The sequence below is a fragment of the Tachypleus tridentatus genome, chromosome 2 (genome assembly GCF_004210375.1).
Source record: "Tachypleus tridentatus isolate NWPU-2018 chromosome 2, ASM421037v1, whole genome shotgun sequence".
Taxonomy (NCBI): Eukaryota; Metazoa; Arthropoda; class Merostomata; order Xiphosura; family Limulidae; genus Tachypleus; species Tachypleus tridentatus.
In genome coordinates, this window is record NC_134826.1 from 101544406 (window position 1) to 101558592 (window position 14187).

General features: G+C 36.3%; 1 protein-coding gene across 2 annotated transcripts in view; it reads right to left on the reverse strand.

The window, feature by feature from the left end:
• LOC143244704 (charged multivesicular body protein 7-like) overlaps nt 1–14187 on the reverse strand; it is a 77347-nt gene that overhangs the window by 46381 nt on the left and 16779 nt on the right. For both annotated transcript variants that reach the window (XM_076489824.1, XM_076489825.1), the window contains one exon: nt 6346–6526. In XM_076489824.1, coding sequence (XP_076345939.1) covers nt 6346–6526 — 181 coding nt within the window. The remainder of the gene's footprint in view (nt 1–6345; nt 6527–14187) is intronic.

Consider the following 14187-nt stretch of genomic DNA (forward strand, 5'->3'; position numbering starts at 1 on the left):
ACGCAACAACCTTTTACCAACAGAAGTGTGACACACTATTCTGATGAAGATTACTCCCTCTATTATATCTCACTTAACCAACACTTTGAGATTTGCAGAAAGTAAACATTGGTAGTAGAGAAGTAGGGTGAGATGAGGTAAATACTTATCAAAAATATGCTTAGTGTAGGAAAATAAAAATTACCAATACAGTACTGTACCTCCTCTAACATAATAACTAAAAATCCCATATTAAAAAAGTGGAGGGACCAGAGAGACGAATATATGCAAGCATCCTTTGAAAGAGTCTGAAGAGTCATGGAGTGTTAGAGCTCACTGGGAGAAGAACACACTTGAAAGACCACACCATTTCTGAGTTAGGTGTACTCTTTGCCCAGTGTGGTAGTAAGTGTTGCAGTAATTGTCAGGAGTACATTCAATGAATGGGAGAAAACATTTAGGGTGGTCTGACCCCATTTCTTACCAAAATATCTGGAATCACAGTCCAGGAGAAGAGGAATGTAAGGTTTCCAACCACATATCAGATGGTGTAGCAAGCTAAAATGGATAGGCCCCTTGGTGTAGAATGACTATGAAAAATCACACACCATACTCAGAAAGTCAGTTACTTTACAAAATCAGGTAGCACCAGGTATCCATCTTCAGCCCTTTGATAAAAGAAGGATCCATACAAACTTCACCTGAAGTTAAGTAAAATGGAAAAAGAAAATTCCTTACTGGTCAACTAAAGATGGAACATATGTGCAAATCCACAACTAACACCAACCATCTAGGAACTCAACATCTAAACAATGGGAAGTGCCACTATGGCAGTTTACTTCAAACCCAAAACTAAATGGACTGGTTCCACTGTATGCAACATCAGCCTCTGAGAGAGATCCTTACAAAGGTAGAGCACCATAGTGACTACATTTACCCCATACAACATTATCCTCATGAACATGCAACACTTGCCAATGAGCAGGATCCATGATCTATTAAGAACATGTCTCTGAAATAAAAATGGAGATAAGTAAACTTACTGAGTCACATTCAAATTGAATTTTGAAGTATGGTGATAGACAGAAGACAGTACCTGGATGAGGAAGAAATGACAACTCAATGAAGAGTGTGAGAGATGAATGTATGAATGGCAGTCGACATGTATGACTAAAGAATCTCTTAAAATAGGAAAACCTGGAAAAAATTCTGGAAGAAGAAAACAGTTGAACCCAGTCTGTTAGGGTAAAAAGGGATAAATAAAGCTGTGAGGAAAAGCTCCAATGAATGAAATGGCAGTATTGGAAACCACAGATGGAATTAATGCTGGTAATATATCAACAAAGAGCTCAAACAGGAAATAGAAGTCTATCCAGATCCATCAATAATGGAGGTGGGAAATGGAGATAAATGAAATTAGCAGAAATGAAGAACTTCCCCCACCAGTCACTGAAGGTTTGGGCAGGAATGATACATCTGAAGAAAGGAAAACATGCTTGTGATAGAAAACAGTATATGAAATGCTGATGGTAAAGATTTTAGACTAATGACAACCACAGATGAGAAAGCAAAGAAAATAAGTCTGGTGATACATGTAACATGAAGACAGAAGCTCAAAAAAGGGAGAAAAAGGTGGGAAGAATGATAAGGACATCTCAATCCAGAAAGACCTGATGTGAAGGTCACCTAATTTGGAAGTAATATGGAAATGGTAAGAAATGAAAACACAGAATGGTACCTGGAAAAGTTGAAAATATTGGGTGAAGTTGCACAATAAGCTAATATGAATTAAACAGAAGCATCATGATCATACAGTCAAATGATAATGCCTGCCAAAAACGGAACAGTGGGCAAAGAAGGAAAACCTCTACTGCAGTGTGACTAATGGCAGAAAACCGTCCACATCCATTGATAAACAGCAAGTGAAAAAGGACGTTACACACATGGATAGACCAGATATCCTCATAAGGGACCAGAGAAATGCCCAAAGAGAAGGATGAAGGGCTAGTAACCAAAACTAAAGATAAAGCAATAATGTCAGAGTAAAGGATAATAAATGAGTTGAAGAAGAAGTGAAAACCAGAACTGAGACAGTCAGAAAAAGAAATCTAGAGGAATTGACATAGAGTGGACCGCATAATAAAACCCACTTTGGGAAGGGGCCAGACTGGGGATAGGCATATAAGTACTAGTTGTTCGAATCCTAACTGAGGATATCAATAGCCAAGGCTTGAAGAAGAGGAACTAGAGATCAAAATATAGTAACTTGGTACTGAAACAAGAGCACCCAGGAGAGAAGCACTTCACAAAGCAAAGCCACTGAAAATCCTGAGGGTCAAGTGACAACCCCTTAAGGTAAATTTAGCCAGTCAGAAAAGACAGTCTGCTACGAAGTTGAAGTTATCTGTAATATGACACACCACAAGATATATAAGAAGCATGTGTATCCAATAAAGAAGTTCTAGCATCCAAAAACAAAGCAAACAAGAATGGGTGCTACTAAGAGACTGATGAATGAGACACCAGTGGAGTTGTCAGAATGGATCATAACAAATTTGTTCAAAACAAAAGACAGAAAATATTCAAAACACAGCAAACTGTCAGAAGTTCCAAGATGTTGCCATCAAAAGAGTGTCTGACTGGAAGCCACTGTCTGAAAACATTTCCTCATGTTTAACTCACTCCCCCAACACCCCTGAGAGAAGAATTGGTGAACACAAACAAATCTGGACTAGGAGGAGGAAGTAGCACTCGTATGGTTCTATTGTCTCTAACCAGCTAACAATTCAAGCTAAGATCTGAGCTTTGACTTGGTCATTCCAGGACTCTCCATTTCTTAGTTTTCAGCCAGTCCTTGGTGGATTTACTGGTATGTTTTGGGTCATTGTCGTGTTTCAGGGTCCAGTTTCGCTTCAGCTTTAATTTTCGTACAGATGGTCTCACATGATCCTCAAGCACCCTCTGATACACAGTAGAATTCATGGTGAATTCTATGATTGTGAGCTGTCCAGGTCCTGCTGCAGCAAAGCAGCCCCAAACCATGATACTTCCACCTCCATGCTTCATAGTTGGTATGAGGTTCTTTTCCTGGAATGCTGTATTTGGTTTATGCCAAACATGTCCTCTGTTCTGGTGTCCAAATAATTCAATTTAGGACTAATCTGTCCAAAAAACATTATTCCAGAAGTCCTGGTCTTTGTCTACATTCTCTCTAGCAAACTTCAGTCTGGCCTTGATGTTTCTCTTAGAGAACAAAGGTTTCCTCCTTGCACACCTCCCATGCAAGTTAAACTTGTGCAGTCTCTTTCTGATTGTAGAGGCATGCACTTTCACATCAACAGTAGCCAGAGCCTGCTGTAGGTCCCATGATGACATGTTAGGGTGTTTGGAGACCTCTTTTTGCATCTTGCAGTCTGCTCTCGGGGTGAACTTGCTTGGACGACCAGACCTGGGTATGTTGGCAGTTGATTTGAAAGCCCTCCACTTGTTGACTATTTTCCGGACAGTGGAATGGCTGGTTTCAAAATCTTTTGGGATCTTTTTAAATCCCTTACCAGACTCATAAGCTGCTACAATTTTCATTCTGATGGCCTCAGACAACTCTTTTGCTCTCACCATGGTGCTCACTCTCACTTCAACAGTCAGTAGCACACCAAACTAAGTGTCTGAGGTTTAAATAGGGCAAGCCTCATTCAAAATGCTGAGTAACTATCTTCTTTCCAATCATGTGCACCTGGTGTGATACACCTGTGTGTGAGTTAAGCCATTTTAAGTGGGAATAAATGTGGAGGTTTCCTAACGTTTTCCTCAGTTAGAATATGTATTTTTGTAGAATTACATTTACGGAAGATCTTGAAAAGTCTTTTCTTCAGTTTTAATTGTTTAGTTATATTCTTATAATCTCTCAGTATTGTTAAAATTGAGATTAAATACCTATAGATCCAAAAATGTTACAAAAATACACAGGCTTTCATAGGGTGTCCTAACTCTTTCACATGACTGTATACATAACCAAATGGCTGACATAGAAACCCAAGTCCCAAAAAAAGGCAACAGAGCTTTGCATGCACACCCACATGGACAAGCTATTGGGTACGTATAAGACTTCTCCACCTTTAAAACTCAACCCACACAAGCTAATTCAGCTAAAAGCAAGTAAATTAAGTGAGAATCTACATATCTGGAAGAAGTTAACAGAAGCCAGTCCTCCATTGTAGTGGAAGTACAGACTCTGAGTGTGCATAAATATGGAAAAAAGCATAATATGCTGAGGCAATCCCAATCTCAGGGGTGAAAAATAGCCTGAAGTAAAATCCTTGAAAATGACAACCAATAGGATCTATATCATGCTAGTGTAGTAGAGTCTGAATTGCCCTGGAAAGGCACTGGCAAATAGTAAGGACCCAAAGAAAAGGGAAGAGCAATAGATCAGGAGAATAAAGAGGCATGGAGAGGAAGTGGAGAAAAAGTCTGTCTGAGAGAACCCAGATCATCCATAAGCCAAGAGAGAAATCCAACAACAAATGGATAATACAAGACAAATAAGCACCCAGTGGTATAGAACCCATATGACAATTAGTCACCAGAACTGTTGGCAGTGATGGGTATGAAAATGAACAAAATGCCTCACCAAAGGATGCAAGGAAGAAGAGACAGGCAAAGGTTGAAAGCTAGAATGGGATCAGGTTGAGACAAACTAGCAACCACAAAAAAAGGATGAGAGTTGTCCCAAAGATCCTGTACATAACCCCAAAGAGTCATGGGTATCTCTGAAAACAGATCCATGCAAAAAGGGGCAATAAGCAGGTTGGATAAATAAGTGAATGGCAGGTTCACCTGAAAATATTCCAACCCAGGAGAACCCACCAACCAAAAAAAAAGTCATGTATGAAAGGACAGGGTATAAGAATAGAATCATGTCAATGTAGAGAAAACTGTGTATGGGTGTCTTTTAAAAATTCCTCAGGAGAACTGTGGATAATCCAAGGTGGGAGAAAAGTAAGACTAAGACAAAGAATTGTAGAAACTTGTAAGCACCACTTCATTACAAAAAAGAAAGTATCACATATATTTGCACAAGACTACAGAACATCCGAGTTTGATGATTGCTTAACCAGAAGTGATGGTCAGGTGGAATCAGATAGAGGGAGAAACATGTCAATAAGGTGTATTGCACTTCTACTGGCAGAAAGTTGTTACAGATAATTTACATGCTAAGATGCAGTGAACTAGTTTGATCATGGGATAGGTAGGGGGGGGTTAAAGTCATTAGTATGTGAAAAATAATACATATAGGAGGCAGCACTGAACAAAAACTATTACTCGAGAGAAGGTATGGTACCTTATCATAAATTTGTATCTTTCTTTCCCATGATTAAAAAAATGTCAAGGAAAGAAATAAGACAAGCAGCAACAAATGTTTAACACAACAAGTAAAATAATTTCTGTAATTCATATGAAAACAAACATGCCTAAAGACAAGCAGTGCTGATTCATGAAAATGCCTGTGATTAAGTGCTAGTTTTCATAGGGATTACTGATCATGAAAGATATGATACCCTCCTACTAGTGTAGAGTTATATTCCAGTGATGATTACAACATAGACTGACATAGTAAACCTTCACACATGTAGTGGTAATAGTTTGTTTAAGGTTCTTGCCAAGTGCAGGAAAATTTATGGCAGTGTGTATGAAGTAATAGTTTGGAATGGTAGTATTTTTTACTGTTAAGCAAGAAGTTGCACAATGGTCTAACTTTTCCATGTCCACCATAGGTACTAAAACTTAGTTTTTAGTATTATAAATACTCAGACTTACTGCTAAGTCAGTAAGGAAGTTTTAGTGGTGCAGAGAGGCAGCATTTCCTAAAACACAGACTACTGCAGAAAACCACTATTTAGACCTACTCTAAACTGATATACGTAAATTAAAATCTATTTTATTCAACTACTTTTTACAATTAATTATGATTATTTTCAATGTTGAGCATCATTCATAATTGTTAGAACACATTTTGCAATATCTAAAGGGGTTACAATTCAGTTTGTATTTATACACCAACTACTAATGAAACAAAATTATTTGAAAAACACCATTGTTATATCTGGAAGGAATGGCAATTTCTATCAAATATGAACCTATATTTTGGAATGATGTGACAAATTCCAAAGAAATCAAAGTATGTGGCAATGAGAGCTTGAACTTTTCTTATTTTAGTTTTTGAGAAATAAATAAATGTTATATAATGTTAACATATCAATTTTAAGATATTATAAAATAAAAATATTTTTTTACATTGATTATCAAGTGCTTGTGCACATTAAACCAGAAATGTCCAACACCAGACATAAAAAGGTTAGCTCCTACCTTTAAAAACATGACATTCACAAAAACTTCATTTGTGGGGTTACTCCACCTAACAGCTGATAAGAGTAAATTAAGTCCCCATCGTATGGGTTTCCTGATGAGCAGATCTGCTCCCCAATTAAACCATGTTTTCCTCTGGTTTTCAAAAATGAAATTATTAAGTGACTGAATCTGTCCTTGTCTGAAAAATTACAAAGCAGACAATACAAACTGTCAATCCACACACTGTTTCATCATTTAGCAACAACAGCTTAAGAAGTGTAATTCTTGGTTTTGTACAACTGACAAATATTCTTCCTTTCCAAGTATAAATAAATACATGAACATATATACTCTATATTAGATTGTTCATTTTCCATTTTTCACAGTTTAGCCACAACAGTTTCAGTTCCTTTTAAATGGGTTAGACAATCTACAAGTTAGTGAGTTGAAAACTGTTAGTATGATGTTTTGAACATTCTGCATCATCAACCCAATGACAGCCATTGCAGAATGTAGGAAAAAGTTTATTCTAATAAAAGTTGTTTTCAAGTTGCTGTCAGGAATTGTGCCACTGGCACTGGTTGTCTGATACAGTTGCAAAACATATTTTCTCCTGCCTACAAAGAATAAAGGTTAATTAATATAAAACCTGCTTTAATATACATTATCAAATACTTCATCTATTTAAACTAGCTAACAGTAATTCCCAATGCAGATAATTAAGTGTAAACACAAAAATTCCATGCACAAAATCTTACAATTGAATTATATCTTCTTTCCCACTTCTACCATCTGAGATGCTTTTAAAGTCATGCAACATTTTATGAAGTATGCTGTACATTTGCTTAGCAATTTCTAAACTCGCCCACAACAATTAATATATATAATTCAAGTTTTACCAATTTCATGTTATGCTCTAGTTAATATATTTATCAGTGGCCTAAAAATGCAATAGTAGAAATCCATATACATTAGTTGTTTTTTTTTAGAAAACTGATTTTAACATCAAATACATGTGTACAGTGCATTATTCACTATTAAGTATGACTCCTTAGGGTGATACTGATGGGCTAAATAGTTTTTGTCACACTCTTTCCTCTTATATTCTTTCTTAAACAAATCTATCATTTTGTTCATCGTGTTGAGAAAACTTATATTTCATTACACTATGTAACAAAATTTTTACTTTTTCTTGTTCCTGGGCAGAAAGTGTTATTTCCCAATTTCTTATGCCTAAAGTAAATGGAAGACCTATTTTTCTCTTCAAACTTTGCTTTTCTGACCTGGGAGCATATAACAAAAACATGAAGGGAGACTATATTTGGGGGCTGATACGTGAAATTGATTTACATTACAGTTGCAAATCTCAAAAAACTACTCACTTCTAAACATTTTTGTTCATTTTTGTATAACTTCAGTATAAATACATGTAAATTTTGATTCATATATTGTTTTATTCAGACTTTATGTAAATGAAAATGTGCAAATTTGCCTGTTTTTACATAGAAAATAGGTTAATTTCTAAATTTCATTATTCAGGTCACAAAAGCAAAGTCTGAAGGGAATAATGGCCATTTTCTGTACATTTACAACATAAGCAATTAAGAAATAACACTATCCAGGAACAAAATTTTTGTTAGATAGTGTTATAGATGTTTATATGGTTACTTACTGGATAATAAAATGAGTAAAACTGACAGACATTCTATCAGGATATATGATGAAATACAGCTATTTAAATCACTAAAAGTCAGGAAACTGATATGTAATGACTATGAATTATGCATTATTCACTCTCAAGCTTATCACACCAAAAATCATAATTAGAGGTACATAATTTCCTCACCTTAGACATTAGTTTGATAGACAGTTATATTGTATTTAGGTTTTGCTTTTATAGATAATTATGTGATATTTATGTTATAAAATCTATATTTGAAAGATTTAATCATTTTTTTAGCATAACCCAAACTCTGCCTTGTACTGTGAGATTTATGTTACTAACACAAAACACAGAGGAAATGGAACAGGTAATGGAAAAGAATTACTCTAGATTACCCAGGGGAACAGTAAAGTGCTTCTGTCATAAGTTGTGAAAATTGGGTACTGGATAGGGAGACAACTGAAAAAACTCTGCTATCCAAACTGGCAAAAAACTCAAAGTATTGGATATCAAGAAAAGGAGAGTGACTGTATGCAAGAAAATAGGAATCAGTCAAACAGTGGAGATTGAGGCATGAAATTATGTGAATAAGGTTGATCAATAGATGAGTTGGCACAGATATGAATATCAGTGGAGAGGAAAAACAAAAAATCATGAGTGGAAAAGTTATCTATGAAAGAACAGGAAATGTTATAAGTTGTGAGTGACAGAGATAAAATAGTATATACTAGGATAATGAGTTTCTGGAAATCTAAAGAAGACTAAAGTTGCTCTTTAGATGGCATGGAAGTATCAAAAGCAAAGCCTGTAAGTAGAAAAGGCTTTCAAAATCATTCCCTTCAGCTTCAGTAGCAAAGCCAGAGGGAAAAACTACATGCTAGTGACAAGGGTTGTTAAGTCTTTGAAGTCAAGAACAAAGACCTTTATCAAGTCTCAGCAAACAATAAACTGTGTCAAAGAAAAGAATAATGATTCTCATGCAGGAATGTAGAGGGAAGATTCGTGCAAGTAGGTTTGTCATACTTTTATTGGTAGAAAATTTAGCTATGTGATATGTGATCCTGTAGCAGCACCAATTGACAGGGTTACATATAATTTCAGGTGAGAGTTTTCACAAGGCTGGTGGCTGCAAGTTTCTCAGGCAAAAATATTTAACTTCAAGAGGAAAATAGCTATCTGTATACAGAGGGGAGTATTCATTTCAGAATTGTACATTAATTACAGTTTATAAAAACATTAGTGCAAACTGGAACTTTAAGATAATAAGTGCTTAATTTTTTGTTTTTGGTTGTTTTTTCTAGATCTCACTTTTCATAATTTTATCTGTTGGGGTAAAAATGTAAGAACAAATGGATCAGGTTTTTAAGATGTGATAACTGTTTACAATAAGTTTTGTTTAAGAACTTAGGTTTGTACTGTATACATAGATAGACCCAGAAGAACAAAGTAAGATTTATTTGTACAGATTACATACTGGAGGCAAAAGTAGAAAAACAGGGTCAAAGTTTCTAACATTCTTTTGAGGAACTGGTTTGATAATGTCATTCAAGATATTCAAGTCACTGAAGAAATGAGTAGATAGATTCAAACAAGAGGTAGGTTGAACTAGAAGATTTATGGAGATAGGAATTTATAGCAAATCTACATAGAAAAAAAGTGATTTAAAGTTGTTATAGTGAATGCTGGATGAATTGAGATAACTAGATTTACATAATGGTAAAAACATTACATAAAATTACTAAAGAAAAGGTAAAGACACTGAAAAGTAAGGGGATGAATGGACCACTTGGTCAAGTAAACCCTGTTGGGTCATGAAAGACTGTCTGCCACAAGGTTTGAAAGCACCCTGTATGTGACACACCATTAAACAAACATGATGACTGTATGCCCATAACAGATGATCCAATATTAGAAAACACAGGTACCTTGACCAGGTGCCACCTTTATGATTGATATAAGTCACCATTATTGAGTTGCTAGAATAGATTATGACCAGTTAATCTCTGGAGATTGAAAAAATGTGATCCAAAGCCTGACAAACAGCAAAAAATTTAAATATTGATATGAAGAGAATATTCCTTCACAGACCAATGACCCAAAACCTCCTGATATTCAACCTTGCACCCAACCATGAAGGGATGCATCTGTGAACAGATGTAAATCTAGCCACAAATAAAAAAAGTGGGACACCCACCAGTGTATAAGCCTTGTTCCACCACCACTGGAGACCATCCACAATATAGAAAAGAAGGGTTATAAAAACATCCAAGGGATCCCAAGCAATGTTTCAATGGTCATGAAATGGGACACCCACCAATGTATGAGCCTTGTTCTACCACCACTGGAGACTGTTCACACTGTAGGAAGGAGGAAGAGTTATAGGAACATCCAAGGGATCTCAAGAAGGTTTCAACTGGTCATGAAGATCCAATTGAAGAGATCACATATGAGCTTAGCCAAAGAAGGCCATATCCCCAAAATCAATGGAACCTTACAATAAGAAAAAAATGAGGAGCAGACTTAAGCCATAGAGAAGAAGGCTGGGTTTGATTGAGAAAAAAAAAAAGTCAGATGAATAAGGTAATGTGTAGGATGAAGAAAGAACTTTTGACCAACCAGCCCACCCAAGCAACTTCAAGATGGAGCTGATGAGTATAACAAGCCAACACTTACTCAGAATGAGTGAGAATAAGCCAGTCATCCAAGTAAATGAAAAGTGCAACCCCAGATCATGAAGATATAGAGAAAAGATTTATACCAAAGCTAGCCCAAAGGGTAATACATAAAACTGGTACACTACCCCACAATGGCCAAACTGAAGATAAGGATGAGGATGCTTTGATATAAAAATATTCAGATAAGCATAGGAGACATCCATCTTGGTCATCCAAACATCCAGAAAAAAGCCACCCAAGAGTAGGGTACAATTTTATGGTCAAGCATGTGAGTGTGAACATATAAAATGAGATAAAACAGGTCGATGACTGGTCTCCATTCCCCTATCTTTTTGGAAACTACAAATGGACAAGAGTAAACCCTCCTCCCAAACTGCACATAGCAGGTTCTATAACCTGTTGTGTTAGGAGGTCTTGCACTGCTTCAGATACATTCTAACATGACAAGGGATTATGAGGAGGAAAATAGGAAACAAGCATGCAGGATAAGGGAGGAAGGGTAAGAAAAAGTATGACAAATCCCACTAACCAAACTCAGTGTACCCAAACTTTGAAGACGAAAGGAGTCCACCAGTGAATGAAGGTCACCAGATGAGTTCCCACCAGATCTGAACCCATCAAGTGGTTGCTGAAACTGTCATTGGTTTATCATGCATCATCATGAGAAATAAAGAATAATGGTACTGCAGGAAGAAAAATAGGCAAGGGCTGTGAAGGGGAAAGTTGGGAGATAAGAGTCAGTGCCACACTTGGCTCCAACTGAAACAATGGGCAATCAGATGAGAAAGGGTGGATTGTCACTGGATTGAAGCTAATCTTGACCACAAAGACTCCAGGATCATGTCAAACATGAAAAGTCTTAAAAATGGAGCTATCCATTGGTCCTGTAGATAAAATATAGCATCAGGACTAAATGTACACACACACACACACCAGTTAATCAAAACCAAACCCAACAATTGTTGCTCCAGATATAAATAGGGATATGACAGGGAATGATATGAAACCCATGGGAGAAGAGGCATATTGATACCATCACCTAACTGGGAGGCAAAATTTTCAGTATGAACCTAAATATCATGGGACCAGGGAAAAACTAAATTTGATTGATAGGTAGAATAATGTAATAGGGAAGGTATTAATATGTCTCATATCCTATGATCATAAAAAAAAAGAAGCAATAGACAAAACATCACATACCCAAGAAATGAAATCCTAGATGGCTGCTGAGGGTACAGAATCCTCAGGCAGGGTTTCAGAAGGCACAGCAAACTTTAAGATGGGAAAATAAATGATCAAATTTCTCATTAACTTGGCCAGGCTCAAAAAGCTTAGGAAAAAGAGGAGCAACAGCAGGAGACAAAGGTTCTCATATAATAATTAAATCTCTGTGAATAAAGGCTAATAAATTCCACAACATGTCACCTACATCTTTGGCCTGAATTATAGTATCAGATAAATGAGATGTAGCTGAAGAGGTAATGATTACTTTTGAATTCTTGAATGATACCAAAAAACAGAATTTTTCATGGCAAAATGTAGATAAATCAGACACATTTGAAAATAATGTGGAAAAAATTATTCTTGAAATAAAGTAAATTAAGTTAAACCATTTTGAGAAGTAAGGATTAAAACAGAGACCTCTGAACTCCAGCAATGACAAACAAGAAGTGACAGTTTGGTAGTGACACATAGGAATCACGTATCATGTAAAAAAAGTGCTCTCCATTTGAGGAGAAATGACATGATGATATACATGAGATATATTTTAGAATCTTTGATTCCAACAGGGGATGCTGAAGGCTTATAGCATGCATTACAAAAAACATTTGCATATAGAGGGCAGAACAAAACAGGAAAACTAATCTTCTGAGAAAAGAGATTAGTTGGTTTGATGGTTGATTTAGTTTTTTATAGCACAAAGCAGCTTGGCTGTCTGCACCAAACATCTGGTAAAAATTTAAAAGTAAATTTAGTAAAATTCATAAAAGGAAATTAAAGTAAAACAAAACAAAGTTTAAAAAAATACATAAATAGCATAAAACCAATGTATACGTCTAGTCTACAATGTCAAGAGAAAAACTAAGTAATTCAAGTTGAAAAGGACTTTCTGTAACATAACTGTAATTATCATAACTCACCAGGAAGACTAACAGGTAAGTACAAAAACCACCGTCAGTCACCTGAAGTTGGCCTTTCCAGTCCTGGTTCCGAGTTATTTTATGTTATGGCCATTTTCAAAAAGGAAAGTAATAAAAGAGTTTTAAAAGACAGGTAGAAAAATTATAATAAACGCTCACCACGATGATTAATGGGTAGTTCAGACAGCAGCGTTAGTCACCTAAAGTTCGCCTTTCCCGTCTTGGTTTCAAGTTATTTGACATTATGGGTATTTTCAAATTTCAAATCGAACTAGATGGAGTGTGATACTTAGAAGGGAATCACATTAAAAAAAAATGTAATGTATAAATGAAAAACTTAAATGGCATTATAAAGATTCATGCCCTTTAATAAAACTAAAAACATTTCCAAAGTGGACAGTGTCACCATCACCAATAACAATGTCTAACATTATGGAGAGACTTTGGGACAGAACATTTTTAAAATGGTGACATTGGTAAGAGTTGTAACAACAGCAAGAAAGTAAAGTGTGGCTTATTGTGATCTGACTGTTACACAATCTACACACTGCTGCATCAGTTCCAGGTAAAAGAAAATGATGAAATAAAAAACTGTGACCAATGCATAGTCTAGTTAGAACAACTTCCTCTTTCTGATCCTTACAGAAGCAAGATGGCCAAAGTCCAATATAGGATTTTATTTGGAAAAGCTTGTTTTGGCATTGCTCACTCCAAGTCGAATGCCAGTTGGCATGGAGGTGAGCCTTGAATACAGAACCATAGTCCATGTATGAAATAGGCACAGCGGTAACAGTGCCAGAACAGACAGACTTAGCTGCAATGTCTGCAAGTTCATTCCCGCGAATACCAATGTGGCATGGTATCCAGAAAAGCAGGATAGAAGTAGATGTTAAATGTTTTGAATATTGGTGAGAACAGGATGTGAACCAACATGAAGAGATTCCAGAGCCAGTAGAGAACTAAGCGAGTCAGTATAACTAGTGCAGTTTGATTACTGCTTAGCTTCTATGTGATCCAGGGCAAGAGAAATGGCGTACAGTTCAACAGTGAACACAGAAGCTGAAGAGGGGATTCTGTGAGCAACCACTGAACCACAACAAACAATAGAAGAGCCCACACTGTCACCTAATTTTGAACCATCTGTATAAATAGGAATGAAAGGATGGTTCGAAAGATGTTCAGCAAATAGCAGACAGCACTTCCAATCAAAAGTATCTTCTTTCCTCAGATGACTTTAAAGAAAGGTCACATGTGGGGACTGTAATAAGCCATGGTGGAATGGGCTGACCAGTGGATACTGCAATGTTATCCAAGGACAGATCCAATTCATCCAACTGCACCTGGATACGAAAGCTAAAAGGAGCACTGGCAGACTGTCTGT